The sequence below is a fragment of the Callospermophilus lateralis genome, chromosome 2 (assembly GCF_048772815.1).
Source record: "Callospermophilus lateralis isolate mCalLat2 chromosome 2, mCalLat2.hap1, whole genome shotgun sequence".
Lineage (NCBI taxonomy): Eukaryota > Metazoa > Chordata > Mammalia > Rodentia > Sciuridae > Callospermophilus > Callospermophilus lateralis.
The window spans coordinates 160,421,943-160,449,104 of NC_135306.1; the positions used below are offsets into that span (position 1 = coordinate 160,421,943).

At 41.2% G+C, this 27,162-nt stretch overlaps 1 protein-coding gene and 1 non-coding gene across 2 annotated transcripts; both read right to left on the reverse strand.

Annotated features, from left to right (window-relative positions):
- Positions 1-12,129: 12,129 nt before the first annotated feature.
- Positions 12,130-26,538, reverse strand: Eif4g2 (eukaryotic translation initiation factor 4 gamma 2). Its single transcript, XM_076842513.1, has 24 exons — positions 26,355-26,538; positions 23,324-23,692; positions 23,071-23,213; positions 21,663-21,727; positions 21,289-21,354; positions 20,625-20,765; positions 19,900-20,002; positions 19,198-19,329; positions 19,051-19,117; positions 18,718-18,869; positions 17,910-18,020; positions 17,664-17,747; positions 17,478-17,576; positions 17,114-17,255; positions 16,846-17,006; positions 16,420-16,533; positions 15,708-15,833; positions 15,501-15,605; positions 15,197-15,412; positions 14,855-15,113; positions 14,360-14,564; positions 14,000-14,211; positions 13,792-13,913; positions 12,130-12,972 (listed from the first exon to the last, which is right to left on the reverse strand). Exons 1-24 carry the CDS (start codon positions 26,536-26,538, stop codon positions 12,907-12,909), a joined length of 3,444 nt encoding a protein of 1,147 aa, XP_076698628.1. The 3' UTR covers positions 12,130-12,906.
- Positions 16,235-16,366, reverse strand: LOC143393310 (small nucleolar RNA SNORD97). The gene has a single exon (XR_013090602.1). It is a non-coding gene; the product is annotated as a small nucleolar RNA SNORD97 (small nucleolar RNA).
- Positions 26,539-27,162: the final 624 nt, after the last annotated feature.

The following is a 27,162-nucleotide window of genomic DNA, read 5'->3' on the forward strand; positions in this document are numbered from 1 at the left end:
TTTTGTGTGTAACTTTTTGTCCAATTTTTGCTTGATAACATTTGTGTATGAAAATTAACAAATAAATTACACAGATAATTTTAGGAAACCTGTATTACACAATTTCTCTAATTCTTTACAGATTTTTTCGAGAAAACAGTGTCTCTGTAATTTTTTTGTTATTCAGTAACAGTTTAAGAATAATATTTTATGCTGGGCATGGTAACACATGCCTGTAATCCCAGCAGCTCAGGAGGATTGTGTGTTCAAAGCCGGCCTCAACAATTTAGTGAGACCCTCAGCAACTTAGTGATTCTCAAAATAAAAGATAAAAAGGGCTGAGGATGTGGCTCAGTGTGTAAGCACCCTGGATTCAATCCCTGTTACCAATAATATTTTATGTAACTGTTTAAAAAAAAAGTTTAATTACTATAGTCCCCACAAGTATTAAACACGAAGGTATTGAAATTACAGAGATAATCCCTGGTGAGTTTTAGTGCTGTCAGGATGCATCCTGACTTATTCAAAAGTGGTATAGTTAGGTACAGTCAGTATTTAAATACTACCATTATTGTTTTTTTTTTTTAATGTTTTATTTGTTCTACTTAATTGTACATGAGAGCAGAATGCATTTCAATTCATCGTACATTCAATTCATCTTGTCCTCAAAAATTTCATGAAGAGTAGTTGTCCTGGTGTGAGGGACTGGCTGCTGATGTCATGGGGTATGGTAGCACCAAAGAGGCTTCGTGCAGCTCTCAGGACAAGCTGTGAGTCAAAGAGGGCCTTACAGGCAGCGGGTGTTCTGCAGAGCCTCAGGTTCAGTGATGTGGATGCAGGTGGTGCAGCTAGTACCAGTGACATTCAGATTTAGGATCCGGGTCTTCTGTTGTCTGCCTGTGTTTTCCAGTGTGCCCATACTACTGAGGTGGATTAATCCCCAAATGACAAGAATCCATCTAAATTAAGCATTTCCCAGCCGTGCCCAATAGTGCACACCTGTAATCCCAGTGGTTTAGGATTACAGAGACTGATAAGTGATGTTTCTTAGCCAGGAGAATCAAAAATTCAAAGCCGGGACTGGGGAGGTGGCTCAAGCGGTAATGCGCTCACCTGGCTTGCGTGGGCCCTGGGTTCAATCCTCAGCACCACATAAAAAAATAAAGATGTTGTGTCCACCGAAAACTAAAAAATATTAAAAAAAAAAAATTCAAAGCCAGCCTCAGCAACTCCGAGGCACTAGGCAACTCGGTAAGACCCTGTTTCTAAATAAAATACAAAATAGGGCTGGAGATGTGGCTCAGTGGTCGAGTGCCCCTGAATTCAATCCCCGCTAACAACAACAACAATAAGGTACATTAATTGATGAGCACAATATAAATTCTCAATAAAAAAGTACCCATGTGATCAAATCAGTTCTGAAGGGCTTTGTTTATCCTGCTCAACTTGTCTGGATCGAACGGAGACTATGCCAGTCTAACAACAACAACAAAAAAACAGCATTTCCCAATTGACAACTCCCATCACTTCAGGCTCAATGAACATTGTTGGGCCTCCTTGGAAGACTCTACCTAATGTATATGGTAATTTCTCCAGTGATTCACCTCCTCTTCCAGGTTTTGATTACAGAGGTGCTTTTTTTTTTAAAGAGAAAGAGAGAGGGAGAAAGAGAATTTTAATATTTATGTTTTAGTTTTTGGCGGACACTGAGGATCGAACCAGGGCCGCAGGCATGCCAGACAAGCGTGCTACCGCTTGAGCCACATCCCCAGCCCACAGAGGTTCCTTTTGAGTACAAACTCTTCTGTATCGGAATATCTGCCTCCACCCCCCCCCACCCCTCCCCCTTGTCCCTAGGTAAGCAAAGCAGTAATGTTCCTCACCGTCCTGCCCACACTAGAAGAGACTGATGTTTCTCCAGGTACTGCTTCCTTGTGGGCTGCAGCTTGAGGCAGACCACTTACAGGAATGACCCAGAAGTGGAAAGTGCTCCTCTGACGAAGTGGAAGGCTCCACTCTTGCTGCCCCTAGAACTCAGCAGCCCATCCTCTGTTACCACAGCCTCTCTATGCACGCGGATCCACCTTCCATTTTCTAGTGAGTCAATGTCTGCAGAGAAGGCGGTGTAGAATAAGGAGCAGGGATGATGGAGTCCAGGAATGCTGCATAAAAACAAAACCATTTTATTCTGAATTTGAAACTTTAAACCCCTTCCCCCTGAAATTGCTATTTTTATAACAGGTGTTCTTAGCAGACAACTATTTCATTATAGCAAAACACTATACCTAACTCATAGGATTGGTGTAAAGATTACAACTTAAGGTACATTAATTGATGAGCACAATATAAATTCTCAATAAAAAAGTACCCATGTGATCAAATCAGTTCTGAAGGGCTTTGTTTATCCTGCTCAACTTGTCTGGATCAAAGGGAGACTATGCCAGTTATTCTTTCTTAAGGTCGTCCTTTAAAAAATTCTTGATTCTTCCTAGTTCCCTTTGAGAAAAATTGATTAGAATCTTCAGTAAATACGATTTTTTGCTGGGGCTTTTAAGGTGTCTATTGTTTAGATTCCACTAATAAATTGTTTTCATCCCTGGGAGTATAAGTAGCCATCAGAGGCAAGAAAGACCTTTTGAAAGAGAATAAGATCAATGAACTGGATTTCAGAGCCTTTGCTTACTGCAGCCTTCTAGAGGTAGCTTCTGGTGCTCTGGCTTTGGGTGTGTTGGATCAGCTTGCTGGTATTGCTTCTCATGCAGCAATAGGAACACAAGAGAGGGCAAATGCCAAAGGCAAACCACATGCAAAATCTCAGTGTACCTTATGATGTGTGGTCAAGTGAATGAGCAGCTCAGCCTCCCTCAAACACTCTCACTTCGCATCAGACTCTGGTGGTGGGAAGGTTGCCAAAGCTTTCAGCCACCCTAACACATTGGTGTGACAAAATGTTTCACTTTCAGCCTATCTATATAAATAAAGGTTATTGTCAGGCATAGTGACACATGCCTGTGATCCCAGCATTTGGGAGACTGAGGCAGGATGATTGCAAGTTTGAGGCCAGCCTCAGCAATTTATCAAAATCCTTAACAACTTAGCAAGATTCTGCCTTAAAAAAAAAAAAAAAAAAAATTTTTTTTTTTTTTTTTTGTACTGGGGATTGGACTCTGGAGCACTCAACCACTGAGCCACATCCCCAGCCCTATTTTGTATTTTATTTGGAGACAGGGTCTCACTGAGTTGCTGAACACCTTGCTATTGCTGAGACTGGCTTTGAACTCACCATCTTCCCACCTCAGCCTCCAGAGCCAGTGGGATTACAGGCATGAATCACCACGTCCAGCTCTGTCTCAAAACTTTTAAAAATTGGAGGATGTAGTTCAGTGACAAAAATATTCTGGGTTCAATCCCCAGTACAAATAAATTAGCAAATAAAAATAAAGTCGTTAGCAATCTTTTAACATTCCAGCATTTTTCAAGAGAATTTTAAATAGTGTGTCTCTATCCCAACTGCATTAGTAACTTGAGGTATTTCTGTTTTGAGTATATGAAAACAAAATGTCGCTATTTCAAGTCTAAATTTTGGCTTTTTTTTTTTTTTTTGGCTTTTCTTTATTCTGCTTTATACAAGAAATGTTTTGGTAACATTTTTCATGTTGAAAATATTGAGTTTTGGAAAATAATAACATTTTATGTATTTGTCTTGATATGGTTGATCAATCCTAGAATTGCAACTACTGTAACACTCCAGAGGCAAATCTGTATTTGTTCTTGGATCCCCCAGCTGACTAGTGAAGAACACTTGTGAATATACAGAATAAGGGGACTGAGTTTTCAGATGTCTCTCCCAGAAGTCACCTTAATTTGAATTCACCTTCTTGAACATTCTATCTTCCAAACAGATCTCTAATCCAATGTGGTTCCCAGAGTGTTTTCCAGCACACCCTACTCCATCACAAAATGGTCCAGAGTCAGATAAGCTATGGCAATCAGAAGCTTTTGGTGACAAGTCACAGAAACTGTTTCCCACTACTGATTTAAGAAGGTAATTACATCCTTTAACTGGATGTGGGGAGTGAGGTGCAGTTGGTGAAAGGAAGGTGCATTTCAATCAGAAGACTCAGTATTGTCAAAGATATGGCTTCATTCATTCTTAAATGTTACCATGATAAATGGGTTCAGAATATGTGATGTAATAAAATGTAAAAATAATATACCTATACTCCTGCTGAAGGATTGCTGTGTACTCTTTCTCAATGACACTTCTGAAGGAAGCATTTAAACCTACCTGGAGATTTAACCCAGGATTATAATTTGACATTGGTTATCATCATGCACTGCCATAAAAACTAAAGTGTGTCTCTGCCCTGCATGCCCTCACACTATCCCTGGAAATTATTTTTTCTCTTTCTGTTGCTGAAAGCTTGTTCCCTGTCCTTGATGCCAATCCAATAACAAGGACACAGTTTTAAGAAAAAAAGAAAAAGACATCTTATTGCTTTTGCTAAAGGAGAAACACAGGGGATTCCTGTCCCCAAGGCTGTGATTCTGTCCGTCTGCAGAAATAGGAGGCTTTTATAGAGGTAATTCAAAGAAAACGAGATTAGGAAGGAGAAAACCAGAGAAAAGAAGATGAGGGAGAATAAGTTTAGGAAAAGAATATCAGGGAAAAGAAGATCAAAGGGGAGATCAGGAAGGAGAAGGTTAGAGGAGAAATTTAGGGAAAAGAAGACCAGGGAGGAGAAATTTAGGGGAAAACAGATTGGGAAAAGAAAAAAACACGTAAGTTTCAAAGCCACAAGAGATATAGTCAAGGCATCAAGTGAAAGAAACCCCTGTCACATTTCCAGTTTTTTTTTTTCTTTAAATTTTGTAGTTGTAGGTGGACAACATGTCTTTATTTTTATTAATTTATTTTTATGTGGTGCTGAGGATTGAATCTCATACATGCCAGGTAAGAGCTTTACCTCTGAGCCCCAGCTCCAGCCCCACATTTCCACATTTTATATTGGTGCATGATAGTTGTACATAATGGAGGGATTTATTGTTACATATTCGGTCATGCAAACAATGTAACAATATAATTTGATCAATGTCAGGCCCCAGAAAATGTTCTATGTATATATTCCCATCACACAATGAACCCAAGGACAGGGTTCATGCTTTTTTTCATCAATTTTCCAATGGCCAAGCCATAAGACTTGGCAAGAAATAGATGCTGATGTCTATTTTGTTCCTAAAATTTAACTTTGGGGCTGGGGATGTGGCTCAAGTGGTAGCGCGCTCGCCTCGCATGCGTGCGGCCCGGGTTCGATTCTCAGCACCACGTACAAACAAAAGATGTTGTGTCCGCCGATAACTAAAAAAAAAAAATAAATATCAAAAAATTCTCTCTCTCTCTCTCTCTCTCTCTCTCTCTCTCTCCTCAAAAAAAAAAAAAAAAATAAAAAAAATAAAATTTAACTTTGTATCTATAAGTGGAAGTTGTGGAAAGGGACTAGATTCTAGGCTCTTCGGTCTCTGGTAGTTCCATGCTTCTCTTCTACCCTTCCAGAAAATTGGAAGTCATGTCAATGGCAACCATGTGGCATGAGTCCAAGGGCCCTTCACAGATATGGCGTCTGAGCAAATGCCCTGGCAGACTCTCCTGCTTACCAGCTTAGAAACCTGCTCTCATTGCTGGCCAGATTTTCTCATTTTGACAGTTGTGAAGGTATGGAGTATTAAAAGACACTGAAAGATCACTACCCTTGAGCATAATTCTCATAAATGAACATGTACATTGGTCGTTAATCCCCGCCAGAGAGGCTGCAGTCATCCAAGTGGGGTGGTGTATATGATAGTACCCTCTCCAGAGAGGAGTCAATGCCAAAAACTTTGTTCTCTTTGAACTGTTTTGTTCTTTGAAACAATACTGCTTTGATTTCTCCCATGGGAGCTGGTGCTCCATTTCCTTAACTGGAAAGACAGGGAGACTCCATTTCCTGCCTAACCACTGCCCATTGTCCTGGCGGCTGGAAACTTCAGACATGCTCCTGGCTTATCTCACCTCCTGCTGCTTCCAGCTTGGAGTAGCAGCTAAGGCAGTGTGAAGGGGCATCTGAGGGCCAAGGAAGTGGGAGACTGGAGCCCTGCTATACTCCTTGACCATGAACAATTGTGTGAGGGACCAGGGCTGGGGCTGGTCTAGTAGACATAAAAGCCCTGCCACAGCAGCCCACAATCCTCTTGGAGGTCCTCTTCTGAACTCTCTAGCAGTGCCTTGCATAGCCTTTTTCGTGGTTCACAGAAATTGCAGAACACAGGTTTCCATCCTCTTGTTCTCTAGGAAGAGCCAGGGACTCGAACTTCTGGAATCTCACATTGCAAACAGCTGATCTTGTCCCAACCCCCCCTCCTCTTCAGGTGGCTGGGGTTGTGGGCCACAGGACAGTTGTGCTGGGGCCAGTGAGCCCTGGTGCTCTGTGGTGAGGGTGCAAATGCTTTGCTGTGATCTGGCTCTAGGGAATGGGGTCCCTGCCTAAGGAGGTTTTGTCTTTGGAAAGAGCTGGAACCTCTCCTCCTCATAAAGAGAAGGAAGTCATGTCTCAGTACACTACTTGGCATGTCAGTACTTTGGGTGGTAGTAAGATACAAGAGTAGAGTATTTGCTTCTATTCTGAAGTAGAAGCCGAGACATAGGGTCACCTTAGCTGGGAAGATAATCCTTGGCAGTCAGTAAGAGGGCCTGCGGCTGAAAGCTTGGTCCTTGTCCCAGATGCCAATTCAATAACGGTTTTGAGAAAAAGGAAAAAGAAGGTTTACTGCTTTGTTAGCAAAGGAGAAACACAGGGACTCCTGTCCCAGAGACTGTGATTCTCCTCAAGAGCAGGAACAGGGACCTTTAAAGAGGTGACTCAAAAGCTATATTCCACATGTCCTTTGTTGGAGTTGTAATTCACTTGTTAATTTGGAAGGTAGTCATTTCTGAGATCGTCTGGTGCCATCCTCAAAGTCTGGAATTTCATTCCTATGGTGGGTGTGTACTCAAGGACAGATAAATCTGTCTAGGATGGGGAAGAAAGGTAATCCTATTTCCCTGGAGATTACTTACAGAGGGGAAGAGGTTTGGGAGGAGCAGGGAGAAAGAGAAAGAGAAAGAAAGACATTCATTTAAAAAATCAGTTGCAGTGGCAAAGCCGCAAGGCTACATTCAATGCATAAAGCGGACCACTGTGGCAGGCCTAGGTTGTCTTGTGGATTAGAACTCATCAAACTCTAATGGGCTACTGGATCACCTGGGGATTCTGATCCAGTAGGTGTGGAAAGAGACCAGCTATTACTTTGCACTTCTAACAAGCTTCCAAGTGTACTGAATCAAAGCCTAGACTTTGAGTAGCAAGGATCTATAGCCTGACAAATGTGCCCTTGCTAGAGGGCACCATCACATTTTTCACTTGGGCTTAAAGAAGGTGATGTCATCAAGTAGGGGAGGGGTGTGGAAAGGTAGGGCGTTTCCAGATCAAGAGGCTGGTGGGAACTAGAGGAAGCTTAGGGAAGTACCTAGAAGGAGCCATGTTTTGTTTTCACCACACTTAGAAACCAGCTCCAATTTCAACGAGCTATTTAACCAGAAAGATTCGGGCTTATCCAAAACCTAAAATCCTAGGTCTTCCACGGACATTTGTCTACATCCAAAGACATTTCTGAGAGTAATTGTAACAGGGGTTCATTTGATGCTTTGACTATATCCCTTGTGGCTTTGAAACTTTTTTTTTTTTCTTTTCCCTAAATGTCTCCCTGATCTTCTTTTTCCTCATCTTCTCCTTCCTGATCTTTCCTCCCTAATCTCATTTTCTCTGAATCACCTCTATGAAAGGCCCTATTTTCTGCGGATGGGCAGAATCACAGCCTTTGGGACAGGAGTCCCCTGTGTTTCTCCTTTGCTATCAAAGCAATAAACTGTCTTTTCCCTTTTTCTCAAAACCGTGTCCTTGTTATTGGATTGGTACTGGGGACAAGAACCGAGTTTTCAACATCTTAATATAGTCGGGGTTCGAAACATTTTCCCCACTGATTTTTTTTTTTTTTTTCCAATACTGGTGATGGAACCGGGTCCTCTTGGATGCTAAGCAAGTGCTCTACAACTGAGTGACAGCCAGCCCCAGCCCTAAAATTCACTTTGTGTGTGTGGGAATAGGGGGGGATTTTTTTAAAAGAGTTTTTTTTTGCCAAGCCTATAATTTGTGTATAGCAAATATTTTTCTTAGATTGTCCTTTGTAGCATTTTGAATCAAACATTAAAAGGCACATTTTCCTTTATGACTTGTGGATTTTTTTTTTCCACACACGAGTGGATTTTTTTTTCTTTCTTTCTTTTTGAGAGAGAGAATTTTTAATATTTATTTTTTAGTTTTTGGCAGACACAACATCTTCGTTGGTATGTGGTGCTGAGGATCGAACCCGGGCCACATGCACGCCAGGCGAGCGCACTACCGCTTGAGCCACATCCCCAGCCCACGAGTGGATTTTCTGTAAAGTTATAAAGTTTATGCATCAGGGTTCCGCACTTGCTTGGGCTTCTTCCAAGACCCAATACTTCATCTTGTATATATAATTCTGGATTCAATTTCTTAGATAGAACCCTTCAAGTTGGGCATGGTGGCACATGACTATAATCCCCGTGCCTTGGAAGGTGGAGGCAGGAGGATCTCAAGTTTAAGACTTAGTGAGACCCAGCTCAAAATTAAAAAATAAAAGGGCCTGAGTGCCACAGTCCAGCTGGGCAAAATAACTGGGAGGTGACAAGCAACTTGAAGGTTGAAACGGGAACTGCTTTATTATGGAATAGCAGCAGTATATATACCTAACTGATTACACACAGCTTGACTCAATTAGCATCATCCAGATACAGCAATCAGCCAATAAGGAATCTCCACCATCTTAATGGCTCGGTGGCGTTGCCTCACAAACCACTCCTCCTGGCAAACTGCCAGGCGCCATCTTGACTTGATTCGTGGCCCTCAACATCTGAGGATGTAACTCAGTGGGAGAGTACTCCTTGATTTAATTTCTAGTAACAGAAAAAGAGCCCTCCAATCCCATAAAATCTGAAACTTCCTCTGATACTAACAAAAGTCACTCCATCGCAAATTATGGACAATGTTAATTTATCTTTTCTTCTGGTTTATTTTTCTAGTTTTTCATTGTCAAGGTGGATTACTAGTGCAGTAAGTTTATTCAAAGAATTCTCAACAGAGTTCTAATCACTGCCACATTCCTTTCTTCTTTCCTCCACTAGTTTGTGGAAGTTCTTCCTTCACCTCTGTACTCAGTTGAGCTGTAAAACAACTCCAGAGGTCTGGGGAGAGAGGGAGGGAACAGCTGGAGGCCATAGTGCCCTCATGGAGGTGAGTCTGTGAGGGCAGGGGACTGATACCCCAAGGCTGCAGTTTTGCAGAGTGCCAAACTAGGTGGCTTCAAACAATAGTTTATTCTCCTTTAAAGATTCACTACTCATCAGGCACATCAGGCATCTTCCATAGTTGACGGGGAACCAAACTGAGAGCAAAATTCTCACTCCCCTTTCTTGGTGACTGTGTTTGCTAGGTCTGGGTCTTGCTTTCCTTTGGGATGTATAGGATGAGAACCTTGAATCTCACCTGCCACATGGTCTCTCACCTGCAAGGCTACAAAGCAGAGGGCGCAGGAGTCAGGTCTCTTCAGGGGTCATGGGGCTCCTGCCTATCCTCCTAAACCAGATGTGGGGTGGGGAGGACAGGGTCTTGGTCTAGGTAGCCCATGTAGCTCTGTGTTCTGTTTCAACCAATCCACTCCATGCTTGGGCATCTCTTTGGTTGCTTTTCCTTGGAAGATTGCTTCTAAAGCCAATGAGGTGAGTGGGGACATTTGTAAATCCTGGTCTCTCTCCTGGCCTCATTGGACAGCTGAGAATCATAGCTGACCCCTGTTGCCCCCTCCCACAGATTTTGAAGTGTGTCCTCTCATTCAAAACTGTGGATGGAAAATGCTCTTCTGGTGGACAGTGGAAGGGAGATGGTCCTCTCAGGAGACAGGAGAAAGCTGAGAGCAGGGGTATCAGGCAGTGGAGTACAGAGGGGCCTGAGAATGGGCAGTTCTTTCTAATGACTATCCACTCAAATTTCTTCCAAAGTTTTTCTCCCACACTGTAAGCCTTGGAGGCTTACACCTATTTAACAGACCCCAAAAACCATATTCTGGTTCTGCTACAGGAAGCCAAGGTAGTGAAGGGTGGAGGCATGACACTAACTCAGTCCACTAGCAACTGTGAGCTTCTGCCTGGGGTTCTGACACTGGGGCTTCTGTCTCTGGGAGAATTCATTCAAGATACTTGTAAGGGAAGCTGCAAGGACTAAGGGCTAATTAAAAATCTGCCCCAATTTCTGTGGCTTGTGCTGCTTAAACTTCCTTCCCTTAGTTGCTATTCATATTTAAGCCTGGTTCTCTAGGCTCCCTTTTGGTTACTTGGATTCCAGTAAACTTACTTTCTACTTAGTTGTCTTTTTTTTTCCAATCAAGAATTTGGTACAAACTCCTGAGTCTTGTTAGAGGCTGTCACACTTTTCAATAGTGGGGCATTTATGCTATAAAAGGGATCTGGTGGTGGGAATGAGCGGGATGATCAAAAATATATTGCAGAACATTTGAGTTACTGGTGACCTTGCGAGTAGAGGTACAAAGGGTATTGAGGTTTGAGATTGGGAGAAAAGGAGGTGAATACAACATCAAAAATTTGGAATAAGATTTCTAAGTCTCTGGACTAGATTGCTAGTCCCTGGCCAAAATGGATTAATTATGGCTATAAAATGAATTCAGGGGCTAACCCATGCCCCCTAACCACGTGCTACCTTTGCTGAGTTAATCAATTTTCACCCTTGGCATGTAGCACTACTGAGCAGATGGCTAAGAATAACACAATTTTATCTGAATACCCTTCAAGTCTCCTGAAATCTAAAGTAGGTTGTTCACCTACCATTTTTGCTGTGATAGCCACTAAAAGCTACCCAAAGCTATAAATTGTTAGAATTTTAGTGATGACTGTTGGGAGCCATTCTCACACGTGACTGGGTGACTCCCGGTTAGGGTCTGAGGCGCTCTGGCTGTGTCGGAGCTTTCCCGGCCCTCTCCTGTCGAGAACCTGTCCGTGTGGGGGTGTAACTGACCACTGACCCCGGCCTTGGAGTGCGGCCCCCCCTTCAACCTTCATTGGATGGAATTCTCCCCTGAATTTCTTGCTCCCCAATAAAAGGCTACTCCCTGGCGTGCTCTCTCTCCTGCTAGCCCTGAGTAATCCTTGCTGCCCTGCCGGGCGGTTAGAGGAACGAACCAGAGAGGGGAGCCCTCTCGGACCTGGTCATAGAAAAAGGTAACTGAGTCTGTGTGTTTATTTCGATCTCGCTAGCTAACTGTTATGCCAAGAACCTCATTAATGAAACCATTGCGCTGGCCGCATGGTAGAGATGACCATCCCCACAAAGGGTTAGCCTTTCTGATCCCAATGGAACACAAATATATTGGCTTTACCTATCACCCCTTTCTAGTAGGTGGGGCCTCTTTCAACAGTGCCTATTAGCATGATGTACTACTGCCTGCCTTAAAGGTTTCTGTAAACCAAGACCAGGTTGTTCTTCTCAGGTGGCAGAAGTGTCCCTGCCCAAGTTTTAACATTAAGCCCAGGACTGAAAAATCTTCCAAGGCTTGGGAGCATGGGTAAATCCTTAAGGAGTTTCTGAAAAATACATCTTAACCCCCATGATGAACATTTAGTTGAATAAAGATGCCAAATAATTTTACTGGGACAATGGATTTTTCAAGAGGGGATGTGAAATCTTCTTGAGAACAGATTATCAACCTACTTCAGCCTGATGAGAAGATACCAGTTTTGGTTGCTATGCATAGATAGCAACATTCTTCTAAATTCATGAGACTTATGGTCTTTGATTACAGAAACTGTTGATAGTTCTATATAAATATAATTCTAATAAACTCACCTGAGAAATTACTCATTTTGTGTCCTATCATGAAAAAATAGATTATGAGTTTAAAAGTTCCTAAATCTTCAAACTGAGATGCATCTTCTAATCCTCAAAAGCTAACAATTCCCCACAAAGCTGCAGGTGCTACTGAAAGTCACATAAAAGTACATCAAGTATCACAATGTTTATTGATAGATACAAGTATATAAAATCAGGGCATGAACATGACTTGATAAATTAAGTAGACTTAATTTCAATACTATAATAAGAGGGACCAATTCAAATTCTCACCATTTGTTTCACACCCACAAAAACCACTTCAAGGGCATTAACGATCTCTCAAAACTGATCAGTTTTGTGCAAGTAAACCATGTTTCTTTTAAAAAGACTTGTGCACTTGCCCAGGCTCAAGGATATTAAAATCTAGCACATAAAGCCCATTACTAGAGGTAGAAATACAGGCAATATACTATTACGGCAACAACCATCAATTACAGTTAAGAATTTTTCTGTAACAACCAAATGGATAATCAAATATTGCAACAACTCAAGTATTACTGAGCAAAGTGCATTTCTACAGTATTCAGTGTTGCTATTCAGTTTTCTAACTTAAAACAGCCTATGATAACTGGCAGCAAAGAAGGTCCTTGCAATAGACTGCCTCTGCTTGAGAACTTATGATGTAATTATTGCATGCTGCTAATATACTATCTAAACATTAAAGATACTCCTAAAATATTTGATGGTAGACTATGATTAAGACATTACACTACAAAAAAACCTTATGCAGAAGGAAATCCTAACTGACGTGCTTCTGCTTTAAATATCGTGAAAACATTACAGCGGAATGAATTTTCGCAGTGGTTAGGTCAAATGCAGTTACATCATAGCAACAGTATGTTTTGCACAATTTAAGGCTTTGGCTGGTTCTTTAGTCAGCTTCTTCCTCTGATTCTTCTTCTTCAGCAGTTTCTAGCCAGGTTAGCCACTGATTCACCTGTAAATTAGATTTGTAATTATTATTCAACAGCAGGTTCAAGACATAACCAAAACCAAACATTTACCCAAGGGCAAAAGTCTTAAACCACATTTTGATTACTGCAAACAGCTGCAAATGTACTGTGTGAATCAGCCTTAAGTTTTAATTCAAGGTTAGTATGACATTTGTCCACTTACATTTCAGGAAATCTTTTTAGTCTCAAGATGATCCCTGTGAAGCTACTCTGTAACCCTTAGGAGTAAGGTAAGACGCTGTACAACAGTTTCCCAAAGCCTGGTCCCTTGGAAAACTACTAAACCAGAACCTTTATACTAAATTCTTTACTTACAGACAGAATAAATTAAAAAATAAACTTCCAATCACCAAAATTGTTTAAGTACTTTTAATACCAAAAAGTTTTGTTAATCACCTCTAATTCAACATCTTATAAACCACTAGGATTTAAGCATAATTTCACCTCCTAGCTTTACTTCATGCTGCTAACTGCCCACTTTTAATAGCTTTGAACAGTACAAAATGATATGTATGGATTAAGAAACTTTCAGGACTATCTTTTGCCTGTATTTTAGTTTAAAAAAGAGAACTACTGGGGGCTGGGGTTGTAGCTCAGCTGGTAGAGCATTTGCCTTGCACATGTGAGGCACTGGGTTCAATCCTCGGCATCACATAAACACAAATAAAATACAGGTATTTTGTGTGGCTACAAGAGAGTGAGAGGGAGCGAGCGAGGGAGCGAGCACACTACTCATTAAAATACTACCAACGAAACTGGAAAAACAAAAAGCAAGAAACCCCAAACCAAATTAAAAAATTTACCTGGAACAAAGCCTTGCCTTTTCCTGGAAACTCTTGGGTTATATCTTCTTTCCAAGCCAGGAAAGCTTCTTCTTCAATAATTTCCATGTCATAGAAGTGAACAAAGAAGCGGAGTAACATGCCTAAAAAAAACCCCAAATCCCCACTTAGTGGGCTATCTCATGCACTGCCCCTGAACTCCTCATTCCTTTAACACCTGTCATCTCACCTTTTGGGAAATTGCTGTTGTAGCAGTGCACCTGCAGAGCATACAGGGCACTGACCTGTAGATCCACATGATCATGAAGGAATTTCTGCATCACTGGCTTGAAAGAAAGAAGCAGTTGTTTTTCCTGCTCTAACTGTTCTTTGGAAGGAGCAGAGGAAGAATCTGTTTCGTCGCTAGGTGGGCTTACTTCACTAGAAATATACTGTAAGAAGCTGGACAAAAAGAAGCCTTTTTAGAACCACAAAGTGAGTTATCTGGCTCAAGAAACAGGTTTAACTTTTAGCTCCCTGCCTTGCAGACTTATTCTCTATAGCAAATAAAACATGGATTTTACTGTTTATAGAAGACCATTCATCTTACCTAGTCATTAAGATGTTCACAAATCCTTTATCTACATGAAGTTTGGGAGAGATGTTATCTTTAATCCATTTATATATGGTTTGAGGGGATGGATCCAACTTTATTTGCTTCAAAAGTTCCTTCTCCAATTTGAGAAGTGGAAATAAGAAACTCAATCCCTTTCCTTCCAAAATCTCCAACATGCGGTCCTTATTCTGATCAATTTCTGAAGAGATAAAATCATTTGCATCATTGAGTAGCAGTTTACTTTATCCAACTGGCCTGTTTACAAAGTGCTCTACCACTGAGCTACAACCCCACAACCGCAAAATGAACTCTTAATACATGGATCAAGTAAAAAGATTTGATAATCCCCTTTTAAAATAAGATCTTAAGATGTATCCAGGGCAATGTTTATTATTACTTGGAAAGGTATAAAGCTGTCTGATCCACATAAATCCACTCAAGTTACCAAGAACCTCTAGGTTTAGTGTTAACAAACCAGCATTCTCTTACCTGGGAGCATTTTCTGCATATTGACCTTGCTTTGTTGAAAAAGTTCTGTTAACCATTCTCGATCTTGTAATTTAGCTAATTGCTGAAGACAAAGTAAGAAGAGTGGGAAATGGGTGCCACTCTCCAGTGGTTGAGCTAGTTCTGAAATGCTCACCAGCTCTGAAATGATGGCACGAGCTGCAAACTGTGCTAAATATGATTTCACCAAGGGGATGTCAACCTCCAGTTTGGGGCACTGGTCCAATACGTTCAGGAAAGCCTTAGAAGGAACACACAACAGTCAGTTTGTTACAGTTTTCAATGAGTGGAGTTCTTATTAAACAATCAGGAAAAGTATTCTACCTGCATGAAGTTGTCACTTGTGGCTATCCCTTCCTGTTTGAGTAAACTGATCAAAGAACTTGCTTTTTCTTTATCTTCATCACTTCTATCTAGTGACAGGATTATTACTTTGCTTAACATCTCAGGAAGAAAGTGTTTAGGAGCTCTCATTTCTCTTACACCATTAACAGCCTCATTTGCATTTCCACTGTTCAAATACTCTGTTACAACAGTTTCCTAAAAAGAATACAATCCAATTACTTTTCTCTATTCCAAATATACCCCAGTAACTAAAGATTATTTATAGAACCCACTAGATACTTACAGTTAGTTTAAGTAGTTCTTCCTTTGACGGTGGTGGCTTTTTGCTAGTCTTGGCAGGCTTTTCCTGGATAAGTGGTGGATTAGTTTTGAGACCAAGCTGAGGTGTCTAAAAGATAAGCAACATGACAGATAAAAGGAACATGTGACATTAGTGGAAGAAAACATGAAGTTAAAAAGGAAGAATGATGTCATACTATGGGGCCCATACCTGTCCCAGAGGTGGTGTTTGAGTGCGTGGTGGTTGTGCACTAGGAGGAATCATGGTTATCTGGGGCTGAAGCTTTGGCACTTGATTTTTATTCATTAAGAACGACTGAGCAGGCCTCAAGCTAATCTGGAATTAAAAACAAACCATACCAGACATCCAAGTTAATACATATAGTTGGCTAACGTTAAATTTAACACTCTAATATCCTAAAATTAATTCTATAGACATGATATAATCTAGGGCAGAAATGTTTCTTAAAAACAAACTAAAAAAAGTTATTCAATGTTAACGTAATACATTTAATTTCTGGCAAGAAAATTGAAGACCTGATCCACGGAAGAATAAGATATTGTCATAAACCTTACATTTCCATTGGAATTCTCCTAGGATTAGCATTATTAAAATAAAATCCCAGCAAATTAAATGAAATTCAGAAAACATCTTGCTTTGTTCTTAAATCACTCTACTTACAAGGAAACCAGGACAACATACTGACAACCATTTTCCTCACCCTAACTAATAAAGTCTTGCCCTCATATCTCATAATCTTCGCTCATAGGACGCTGGACATTCAAAGAAAGAAAAAGAAAGACAGAAAAAGAGAAAAAAGAAAAGAACTCCAGCATTAAATAACGCGTCTTTTTATAATCATCGGGCAATAGATTTTCTGAATCCACAAACTACCATATATAAGTAACATAGGCAAATGTACCTCATCTGCATTAAGCTGTCCTTTCTTAGAAAACCGAGGTGGCATATCCTTCGACTGTCCTTGCAGCTGGGATAAGAGTCCCTGACTCTGGTTATGGTAGAGCTGGCTTAGCCCCTATTTCAGAAAGGGAGAAAGAAAGTCTAGATAAAAAGGGGGTCCACAAATTACCAAAGGGATGAGCCAAGCCATAGGGAAAGCTTAATTGAATTTGCCCAGAGAAAGTAAAAGATGAAACAGGGAAGAATAAAAATCTAGCCTAACTATCAAAGTAATGTGACTTTTTAAGTATTTCACTCAATTTGAAATAACTGCCAAGGATGTAAATTTAGTTTAGAAAGGACACCTAAAATAGCTGTTATCTTTATATAAAGAAGCAAAATAAATTGACATTGCAATATTAACACTTGTTTCCTAATGCCTTCTTACCTGGCTTTTCATAAACTTGCCTCCCATCTCTCCAAACTGTGATTGTGTGGGAGGCATGATGTGTCCCCCATGGCCATTGAAGAGTTGATTTGAACGATGACGTCCCATGGTGGGTGAAAATCTATCCTGGATAACTCCTGGACCAGTACCAATTCCACTACCTTAAAATACATACATGAGCAACTCTTAAAACTCTACTATTAAAAAATTTAGACTAATTTTTTAGTTTTTTTAGTTTAACCAAACTTCTGTTCTGTTCAAAAATTACCTGGCATTTGTCCAAACATATCAGCAAGCCCTCCAAGTGGGTCCCTATCCATTTTCATCCTGGGTGGCATGAATGGTGCCTCCAGAAAGAAGTCATTTCTCATCCCTTGAGCCATAGGAGCAGGGATAAACACTCCTAGATCCTTTGAAAATGAGGTGAATAAGTACTTTCATTTTTAACACTATTTTACTGAAAACTAAAATTAATATTGGGGAAAACAGAAAAACCTATAGAATGTTTGACTGCTATGTTTCTGTAAGAACTTCCCACTGACAATCTCAATAAGATGGGGAGGGTTTGTGTCCCTGTGCTACTATAAAAATACTTCAAGTCTACTTGATTAAATAAACACATATCATCTTACTTTTACTGCATCTTGACGGATTTGATTGATCGTCTTTGGTCCATTGTCAAGAAAAGCCTTGCGAGGAACCCAATGGTGTTCTCGCAACTCTACGGTATCCTGTAATTTAAAAGTGTAAATTTCATTTTTATATTCCTGAACAAAAAAACTCAGCTTTAACAACGTATTCAAACAAACCAGTTTTACCTGCAGCAGGAAACGAATCCTCGCTGGCAATTCCTTACTTAACATCAAGGAGCACATTCGGGCAAAGTACTGATCCATTAAGGACTGATAAAAGAGAAAAATACATAATTGAAAGAACTAAAACAAATGTGTACTGTCTTAGGCTTTTAAGACTCCTAAACTATCACCAAGGTAAATGACCATGGCAACCCCCTTTAATGTCAAAAAATAAAGTACATATACTGCTTTCATCAGCAACATACACACCTTAGCTCGTTCATGGTCTAATCTAGGTCCCACTGTCCTCATTATCTGACAGAGGCACTCCAAATCCTCTCCCATATCTTTGAGTTGGACTCTCTTCTTCTTTTCCAAAAGCTACCAAAAGAATGAAAGGCCACATGTTTTTTTTTTTTTTTTTTTAAAGAGAGAGTGAGAGAAGTTTTTAATATTTATTTATTTTTTATTTATCAACGGACACAACATCTTTGTTTGTATGTGGTGCTGAGGATCGAACCCGGGCCACACGCATGCCAGACGGGCGCGCTACCGCTTGAGCCACATCCCCAGCCCTGAAAGGCCACATGTTGACAAAATTTTAGTTATTCTGGGTTACGCAGTAGTTTGCTTTGCACTGATCCATTCATATTTCCTACAGCATCTAGTATAGTTCTATTGATTTGTTTCAATTTGTTTTGAAGGGATTTGTTTCAATCCCTTCAAAACAAGCAGTTCTGATGTGGACAATCAGTTCAACATCTACTTTGTAAAACACATGGCATATTTTCATATTAAATATTGTTCTACAGCATTTAGTTTTGTTGGTCATCTAAATATTTCACTAACCATCCACTAACTTGTTTTTTAGTTGTAGTTGGACACAACATCTTTTTTTTAAGTGGGGCTGAAGATCAAATCCAGGGCCTCACACGTGCTAGGCGAGTGCTCCACTGCTGAGCCCCAGCCCCACTGAATCTACTAAGATGGCACAAAACAATTATAATTGACTCAATTCCTCCCAAAGATGCACTCATTGATTATCTTAATTTAAGTGTAAATTCCCAGTAATACTTACTGTTTTGATGCACTTATGAAGGATAGATTCATGAATAAGATCAAGCTTGCCAAGTTCTCCAATGAATTTGATGTTCCCCAACATCTTGATCTTAGCAATGGCTCTCTGTTCCTCCTCCTCAGGGAGGAGGGGATTTTCACGTTTATCATAGACTAAAGGGGGAAAAAAATAAAGCCAACACTTAGAATTAGGTTGAAAATATACTGTACGTAATTAGTATCAAATATAATTTTTTGGTGTGGTGCAGGGGATCAAACACAGGCCCTTGCTTATGCTAAAGAAGCACTCTACATTGAGCTACATCTCAGCCCTCATATATAAACAAATTCTTACCATCAACATTTCTGGTTCGGTTTTCAAATTCATCTTGTAATTTGGAAATTAGGAGGCGTCTGAATGTCTGAAAATAAAAGGCACAGGCTTTATTAACGATGTCTTTCAAATCAATTTTAAAATAAACAAATAAAAGTCACCACATACTGTGCTTTGCTTCTGTCCCGGCTGACCCTCTGCTGCTGGGCCATCAAAGTTTGGTGCATCTTCTGCCAATCGCAGACATAGCTGAGCATACAGTGAGCTATACTTTGGCTCTTCTAGGGCTTTGTCCACAATCTACAGAGGAAGTCATTTATAATAAATAAATCAACTGGCAGCTTTTCAAACAAGTCCTTTTATGACCATTTTTTTTGGGCAGTCTTAAATCTCATGACAGATTATTTCTCTTTGCTTCTTTTATTGTTAAAAAGACCTCATGTGTTCTCATTCCTTCCTCTACCACCAAGTTGGAAAAGACACTGGAAGGCTGGGGATGTAGCTCAGTGGTAGAGCACTTGCCTAGCACATATGAGGCCAGAGGTCCAAAGGGGTGATGGTGGTATTGGGGTGTGTGTGTGTGGAAAAAAGCACTAAAAATCTTTTGCTATCATACAATTCATTTCTACAAAAGGAAAACAAATAGCTCGCTGATAGCCCCTTTGAACACAGTATAAACAACTTAAACTTCACTCTTAAATCTGATGACAAAGCTAATAGTTCTATTTTTATTACTATCAGTATTCAGAAACACATGTCCCTCTAACTCAGACCTCAGGGTAAAGATATGATTAAAGGCAAAAACAAACAAAAAAAACAATCTAGGGTTAATATTTTTGTCTTCCCAAGTTTCCAACATTTGAAACTTACCAGCAGTATGACCCCTTTAAGGATGAGTTTAGACTCTACACCCACATTGAGGAGCTCAAGGCATAGCTTGTCAAACTTTTCAGGAGTAAGCTTATTGAGTATGCTGGGGAAAAAAGAATCACATTTGAAATATCAGCAAACAGAATAAAGGTTCTTCCTTGTCACTGTTGTTTAGACTATAATATCTGTCAAATTGGGGGTTCCCAGCTGTCTGACAACAAACCTTTTTCAAAACTAAGAGCACAAAAGCCTCATTATCAGGGACTAAATAGAGACCATTAGCTGTGATAGTTATACTCCTTACTATATAATGGGGTTACACACTAAGCCAAGAGGGAAACGCCAGGACAATAGGCTTATGGCTATAACCAACTGACTAGAACCAACAGTACAAATACTGATGTGATTCTCTTCAGTTTAAGACTATTTGGGATACTGTGAACATTAACATTCACTAAAATATATTCTTGGGCTGGGGTTGTGGCTCAGTGGTAGAGCGCTCACCTAGCACGTACGAGGCCCTGGGTTCGATCCTCAGCACCACATAAAAATAAATAAATAAAATAAAGGTACTGTGTCCAACTACAACTAAAAAAATAAACATTTAGAAAAAAATATGCTCTCTGGGCACGAACATTACCTTATGAATAGTATAAGGTATACGCTGTGTAAATACAGCTAATTTATACTTCTTCCTTCTTATGAAAGCAGATTTTAAAACTTACCCTCTTACTTTCCTGAAGATTGCATCATGTCGTTCTTTTTCATTTGCGGAGTTGTTTGCTGCGGAGTTGTCATCTCGTCTAGTGCTTCGTGCAGGAATCCATTTCTGAGCGTTTTGCCCTGGGGTTTTCCCCAGGAACTCGCTGATTAACGTCAAAAAAGAGACTCAAATCAAGAAAATGTGAAACAGTAGCCAGTTACACACCAAATGTCACACTGATCAGAAACTCTATCAAACAGAAAAATCTATGCTATGCTTTCTCTACTTGCTCCACAACAAAGTAACTCTGGAAATAACTGATTTTCAAATAGTATGGTATATCAGAATCATTCACAGGGCTTCATAAAACAGATTGCTGGACCCACTCCCAGTTTTGCTTTAGCAGGTTTGGGGTAGTGCCTAAGAATTTTCATTTCCAGTATATATTCTCAGATGATGTTAATGCAGGTGGTCCAGGAGCCACACCTTGAGAACACTAATATCTTGTGATCACATTCCATATAAAACACCTTGCACAAATAATAACTGATTTCAAAAAATAACATCATTAAAAATAACCCAAGAATAAGCAGTTTCAGAGTCCCAACTCACATTAGATGATCTATTTAAGAGATGATCAAGAGTTAATCTACTATTAAGTTGATGTTTTTACATGTTTACCATACCTGTTGCCAGCAGTCTTGGGATAGTGCTGAGGTGCACCCCTACTTCCTCCTCCGCCCGAAGAAGCACTATTTAAAAAAAATTTTTTTTTGCTTCATTATACCAATCATGTCTCATTCTAAAGGAATAAAGGTTATTTAAAAAAAAATACTTCAGAAATTAATCACAGATGAACTTGGGCCTTGAGAAAACACTAATAATTGCATTTATTCTTCAAGTAGTTAATAAGAAAACTGTCATTAAAACAAACAAAAAAACCAACAAACTTAAGGACTTTAAAAATTGTAGCATGTTAAGTCAGAATTATTTAGTGTAGTGACTTCTTATTTTGTTATCACTTTTCTAAACCATCCCCCCTAAAGAAATCTACACATACCTGAAACGAGAAGCACCCCCTTCTGCAATCGCACTCTCCACTTTGGCGGCTTGACAACGAAGAATCTTCAAAAGAATAATATTAATGGATAGGGTGGGGAAGGGAGGGGATGGGAGAAATGAAAAACCTAGAATGAGAAAGAGCATCAAAATTAGACACTGCTAACACAGAGATCTATAAACCTTCATTCAATAAATTATTTCAGATCCTGGCACTGCAGTTGATTTAACTTTCACTGCATTGCAGGTCTCATAACACTAAAAATAGAACGTACTCAAAAAACAAATGGGCAGAATCTTTTTTTTTTTTTTGTTTAAGAAACTGCCGGCTGCTCAAGGACGCAAGACCAGCCCTCGAAGACACACAAGAACTCAAACTGCTCAAAACCAAGCCACATGCTACTATCTTTAAAACTTAAAAGATAAGTTATCAACACCTAGAGCACTAGGTGGGAAATGTCTGCTCTCATAATTGTGCTGCCTCGGTGGCGAGCCGCACGGCATGGACAAGGCCTAAGGCGGCTCCACTCCTTTCCTCACTGCCCGTCCCTCCTTCTCGCATAAGGCATGTTGTGTTAAGACTCGCCGATGGCCCAGGCGTGCAGGCACCCGGCAGGCGAAAGACCAGGGCCACAACATGGCAGCAAAACCTCCGCCCCGTTTTCCCTTCCTGGGAACAATAGAGCAGCGGATTCCTCCCACCCCGTCTGGAGTTAGGTAAGTGCTACCGACAGGCGCCCCGCGAGGCCGTGGGTCCCTCGGCAGGAGCAGCAGCAGAGGCCGCCCCCGCCGGCTCAGCGCCCGGCTCTTTGTTCTCGGGGCAGGAAGGCGGCCTCGGCCCACCCGCCGCTCTGGGTAGGCCCCCTCCCACCCATAAATCCCCCGGGACTGACAGCCGCCTCGCCATTGCCTCCGCGGGCCGACAAAGGGGCCCAAGCCCTCACCCTCTGCCTCCCCCCACGAAGGGCAGCCGGCCGACAGGCCCCGCTTAACTTCGCCCCGCCGGGAGGCCGGGCTCCGGGACTCCTGCGCGTCGCTGGTCCCGCGCCAACGGCTGGGCCCTGCCCGCGGCCCATCGCCCTCCCGCCGCGGCGCGCGCCCGCGCCCGCGCCCCGCTCGCCCGCCGCCCAAGCACACCATGCCTCGGCCCGCCTGGCCTCGTCGGCGCACCCTGCCAACACCCGACACGAAGCGTAGTCAAGCTGCAGTTTTCCTTCTACTCCAACAGAAACGGCAAAGGAAAGCAAAGGCCAGGAATTTCCAGGTGCCCCAAGTGCAGAGGAAACGCTAAAATAGGGTCGCCCCGCCCGGTTCCGCCAGCGGCCGCCATTTTGTACCACTCGAGAAGAAGCGGCCGGGGACGGCGGCCATTTTAGAGCGCTCCGCTCGGCGGCGGCGACTCCACTCACCTTCACCGAGAACTCAGCAGCTGCCACCGCAGCTGCCTCTTCAGGATCCGGTCGTCGGGGACGGGGAAGGGAGGGGGAAGGGGAACGGAAAACAAAAAAGGGGGAGGGAAGGGGGAGGAAGGAGTCGGGGACGGCTTGAAACTCTCAGCTCAGAGGAGTCCCTGCTGCAGCCACCACCCGGTACCAGCCGCCACCTCCATAGAGCTCCAACTCGCTGCTGGCGCTGAGGCGTGTCAGAAGCCGAACTTATCACTCTGGGGCAGCCGAACCCACCAGAGCCGCCCCGAATGGCTCCTTCGCCACCCAATCAGCAGCCTGGCTGCCATCTGCCACCAATCCGCGCAGGGCGGCGGGGAGGAGCCAGAGGGCCAAGCTCGGTTGCGGCGCGGCCCCGCCGCAGTGCGCAAAGCCTTATTCGCGAAGGCTCTGGGACCAAGCCAGTGGCGTAAGGGGAGCCGAGCGTTGTTGAGTTGCGGGCCGCTTGCGTAAAAGCTGGAGAGCCCTTTTGAGTGCGTTGGTGTGGTTGCCTCGTCTTCCTGCATAGGCTCTTTGTTCCCAGAATCCGGATCCCGAGCTCGAGTTGTACACGATTCTTTTCCCTCCTCGTTTTTGCTGCTGCAACCTGGGAAGAAAACGCACGATTTTCCTACCTTACCCAACCCCTGTCCGTGGCGTGTCTGAGCACTGATTTCCCTGGCGCCCCTAGGGAGCTGAGATTGCCCAGCGCAGGTCAGGCGTCCTGGGACCAGCCTGCAGCGTTGAGGCCTGGCGCCCCCGGGGCGCCGCGCGGGGAATCGCTACCAGTCTTCAGGTCCTAGGTTTCGGCAGGCTTAGGGGTGGGGGATCCGGGGATAGGGCTGAGGACAGGAGACGAAAGCGAAAAGCCCCAGTGCGGAAAGAAAACATTAAGCTCTTTATTGGCCTGCCGTCTACAAAGTGAATGAGAAAGAGATGAAAGGAAGGGGCTTATTGTCTTGGTACCTCTGGTTAGAAACAGCTTTCCGCAAAGGAACGTCCGGCCACCGGTCACCGAGGAATGCTCAGAATATGCCAGACTTGTTCTGAAGAAGTGTTGGTAGAGCGCGGGGCGCTTGGAGGGTTTTAAATTGCTCACTCTTGGTTTTTGTTTTTTTCTTTAAAGCACAGTGAAAACTGTTAGCAGTTTTATTTCCATTTTATATAAAGTCCACGTTAAGACACAGGGTTAGGCTTTTCAAAGCTGGCAGGTTGAACTATTTATATTTCTCAGGTAATATATTAAAGGAGAGGGTAAGTGTTCCACCGTTTGCGACATTTTAGCTTTACAAAAATGGAGTCATGTTTCTATATATTTTAACAACAGAAATGTCCCCATCTCCATTTTGAGCACAGTTCTTGATACAATGTAATCAAAAGAAAAACTGTGTGTTATCGTGAATGACTTAGTGTCCAATGGACGGCAGGATTTTCAAAAACCCAAACTTAGGTTTGACATGTCAAAACAGCTCTAGGTGTTCCAAGTACCTAGTCCTGAATACCGTTTTCATAACAGTTGCACTATCCTGAACATTTAAATCTGATAATAGAAGGGAGTGGTGTGGTTCTGAAGGTTTTTGACACAATTCTGCATTTTTAGATTTTTGCTATGGAATAGGAAAAATTCCCCACCTTATTGTTACTACAATTATTGCTATTAAATCAATTTCACTTTATTTTTAAGAACCAGAAAAAAAGCATTTTTATTCATAAACTTAGTTGTGTGTTAAAAAAAAAGGAAATATTTTTAGGAAAGATGCAAATTTTGTTTTAAATACAAGAGGTTTCATGTTATAATTTCAGGACACTTCTAGCTTCAAAATAATAGCAGAATAATATTTGTTTATACTTTTTTGTAGGATTTTGCAGTTGCAAAAAATATGTGTATTTTTACACAACTGGTTTACACTCCTCATGTCTGATAATGAATACATTTATCTGATAGTGAGAATGGACTTCAGAAACACTATAGTAACCTAGACATCAAAGTGAATAGTTACTTAGCCCTAAAACCCGAATGTTCTAATAATTAAGGAACTTGAAACTGAATGATTAAAAATGAAAAGATTTTACTTAATCTTTAATGTTTGCTAATAGTAAATCCCTCTGCTATAGGCTTTTAAAATATGAGTGTTTGTGAGAAACTGAACTGGGAAGGAGTAACCCAAAGTAGCAAAGAAAAAGTAAAAATGTAGATAAAACACAATTTTTTATTTACCTTTCAATCAGTGGGGATAAAAATATTTTCACAATTTCAAATGTTTCCATCACATGTTGGATACCTGAAAATTCAGGTCATTGTCTGGAATTTAAAAATTTAGTTCATAGAAAACTGAACTAAACATACTTCCAACTGCTAGTTTTACACTTCTATTTTGTCAGCTTTCTATAAAGCTAAAAAAAAAAAAAAAACATGAAAGAGTCCTGGTCTTGTTAACATATATTTTTGCATTGTTTTAACAAATGTTATATGCTGGTAGTTATTCCAGTGCATACTACTTCTACAACATTTCTATCCTCTGTGCTGAAGGATTCCCTAATCATACATCTTAAGCCCCAATCTTCCAATCTAAATCCAATACTGAATTTCTAACAGCCTATTGATCAGAGAGGCAAATCTGCAGCCATATTTAGTTTGGGCCACATTAGTGTTTGTTTTTGTACTGGGGATTAAACCCAGTACAAAACCAGTTTGAAACAGTAAGTCACATCCCCATCCCTTTTTATTGTTTTGTTTAGAGACAGGGTCTTTCTGAGTTACTGAGGCTGGCTTTCAACTTACTATCCTCTTGCTTCAGCCACACCAGCCACTGGTATTACAGATGAACGCTACTGCGCTCACAATCCAGTAGTGTTGACACTTGAGTTAATTGATATTTAAGTATTAGGAGATTGTATATATGAACCCAGATTTCCATCTTTTTAGAAAAAGTCTTAAGAAGTGACAATAATGGGCCTGAAATTCACACAGGGCAACACTCGAGTATAGCAGGATAGGAGCCTCTTGTATATGTTTTCCTCTTGGAGCTGGGCATGTAGCTCAGTGGTAGAGCATTTGCCTTGCATATGTGAGAAGGTCCTGGGTTTGATCCCTATCATTGAAGAAAAAGATTATTTTCTATAGTCAAATCTAACTTGATTCAGTCATTTATGTTCTTGTCTGGCCTTCTTTATAGCCACTTTGCTTTTTCTAGTTGCTTGTTCAAATTCACCAGATTCAATATGTAGCAGATCATCTTCCTATTTTAAGGAAAAGGAGTCAGACCCACTGAGGTGGAATATCTTCTCTACAACTTGCTGTGCAACGTTGGGCAACTTCTTTAATTGCTCTCTTGTCTTCAGTTTTTGAATTTGTAAAATGGTAATGATGATGGTATCCATAGAGTTGTAAAGATTAAATGAGATAAAGCACACAGAGTAGACCCTGACATAGTAGTTAATGTTGGTTACCATATTGTCAATAATCATGAGTAACCAGCTGTTTCACAATGTATTATGCTAGAAATTTAAAAAAAAAAAATTTTTTTTTTAATATCTATTTTTTAGTTTTTGGCGGACACAACATCTTTGTACGTGGTGCTGAGGATCGAACCCGGGCCGCATGCATGCCAGGCGAGCGCGCTACCGCTTGAGCCACATCCCCAGCCCCTATGCTAGAAATTTGACTTTATATTTTCTCTTTCCTTTTGATCAGGTTTAATATTCAATCTGCTATTGAGTTCTGGTATTACTTTTCTCTAAATGTTTCTTTCACTCATCTTCTTCCCTATAGTGTTATTGCATGCATGCTTCTCCAGGCCTTAGAAGTTTTTCTCCTGAATTATTGAAAAATCCTTGTTTGCTCGTTCCAGTCTTTTCCCTCTAGTCTATATACTCATGTTAGTCTTCCCTAAAACATTCCCTCCCAAGATATCATTACTATGTTTAACAATCTTGATGCTTCACTGTTTTCTTCATCTGTTGAACTCAACCTTGGCTGTACAGTAGAATCACTTGGGGACTGCATCTAAGGTCAGACAATCAAGTTCAGACAAGTACGAATATCTGAAATCCAGAATCTAGAAATCAATAGTATTT

What these genes read in the sequence shown, in the direction of transcription:
- Eif4g2 (XM_076842513.1), bottom strand. Translation starts at nt 26,538, where the DNA reads ATGGTAACCAACATTAACTACTATGTCAGGGTCTACTCTGTGTGCTTT. An exon ending in GACAGCTTAATGCAGATGAG is followed by an intron (nt 15,834 to 16,419) that starts GTACATTTGCCT and finishes TTTTAATTCCAG; the next exon opens with ATTAGCTTGAGGCCTGCTCA. An exon ending in AAACACCACCTCTGGGACAG is followed by an intron (nt 15,606 to 15,707) that starts GTATGGGCCCCA and finishes CTTATCTTTTAG; the next exon opens with ACACCTCAGCTTGGTCTCAA.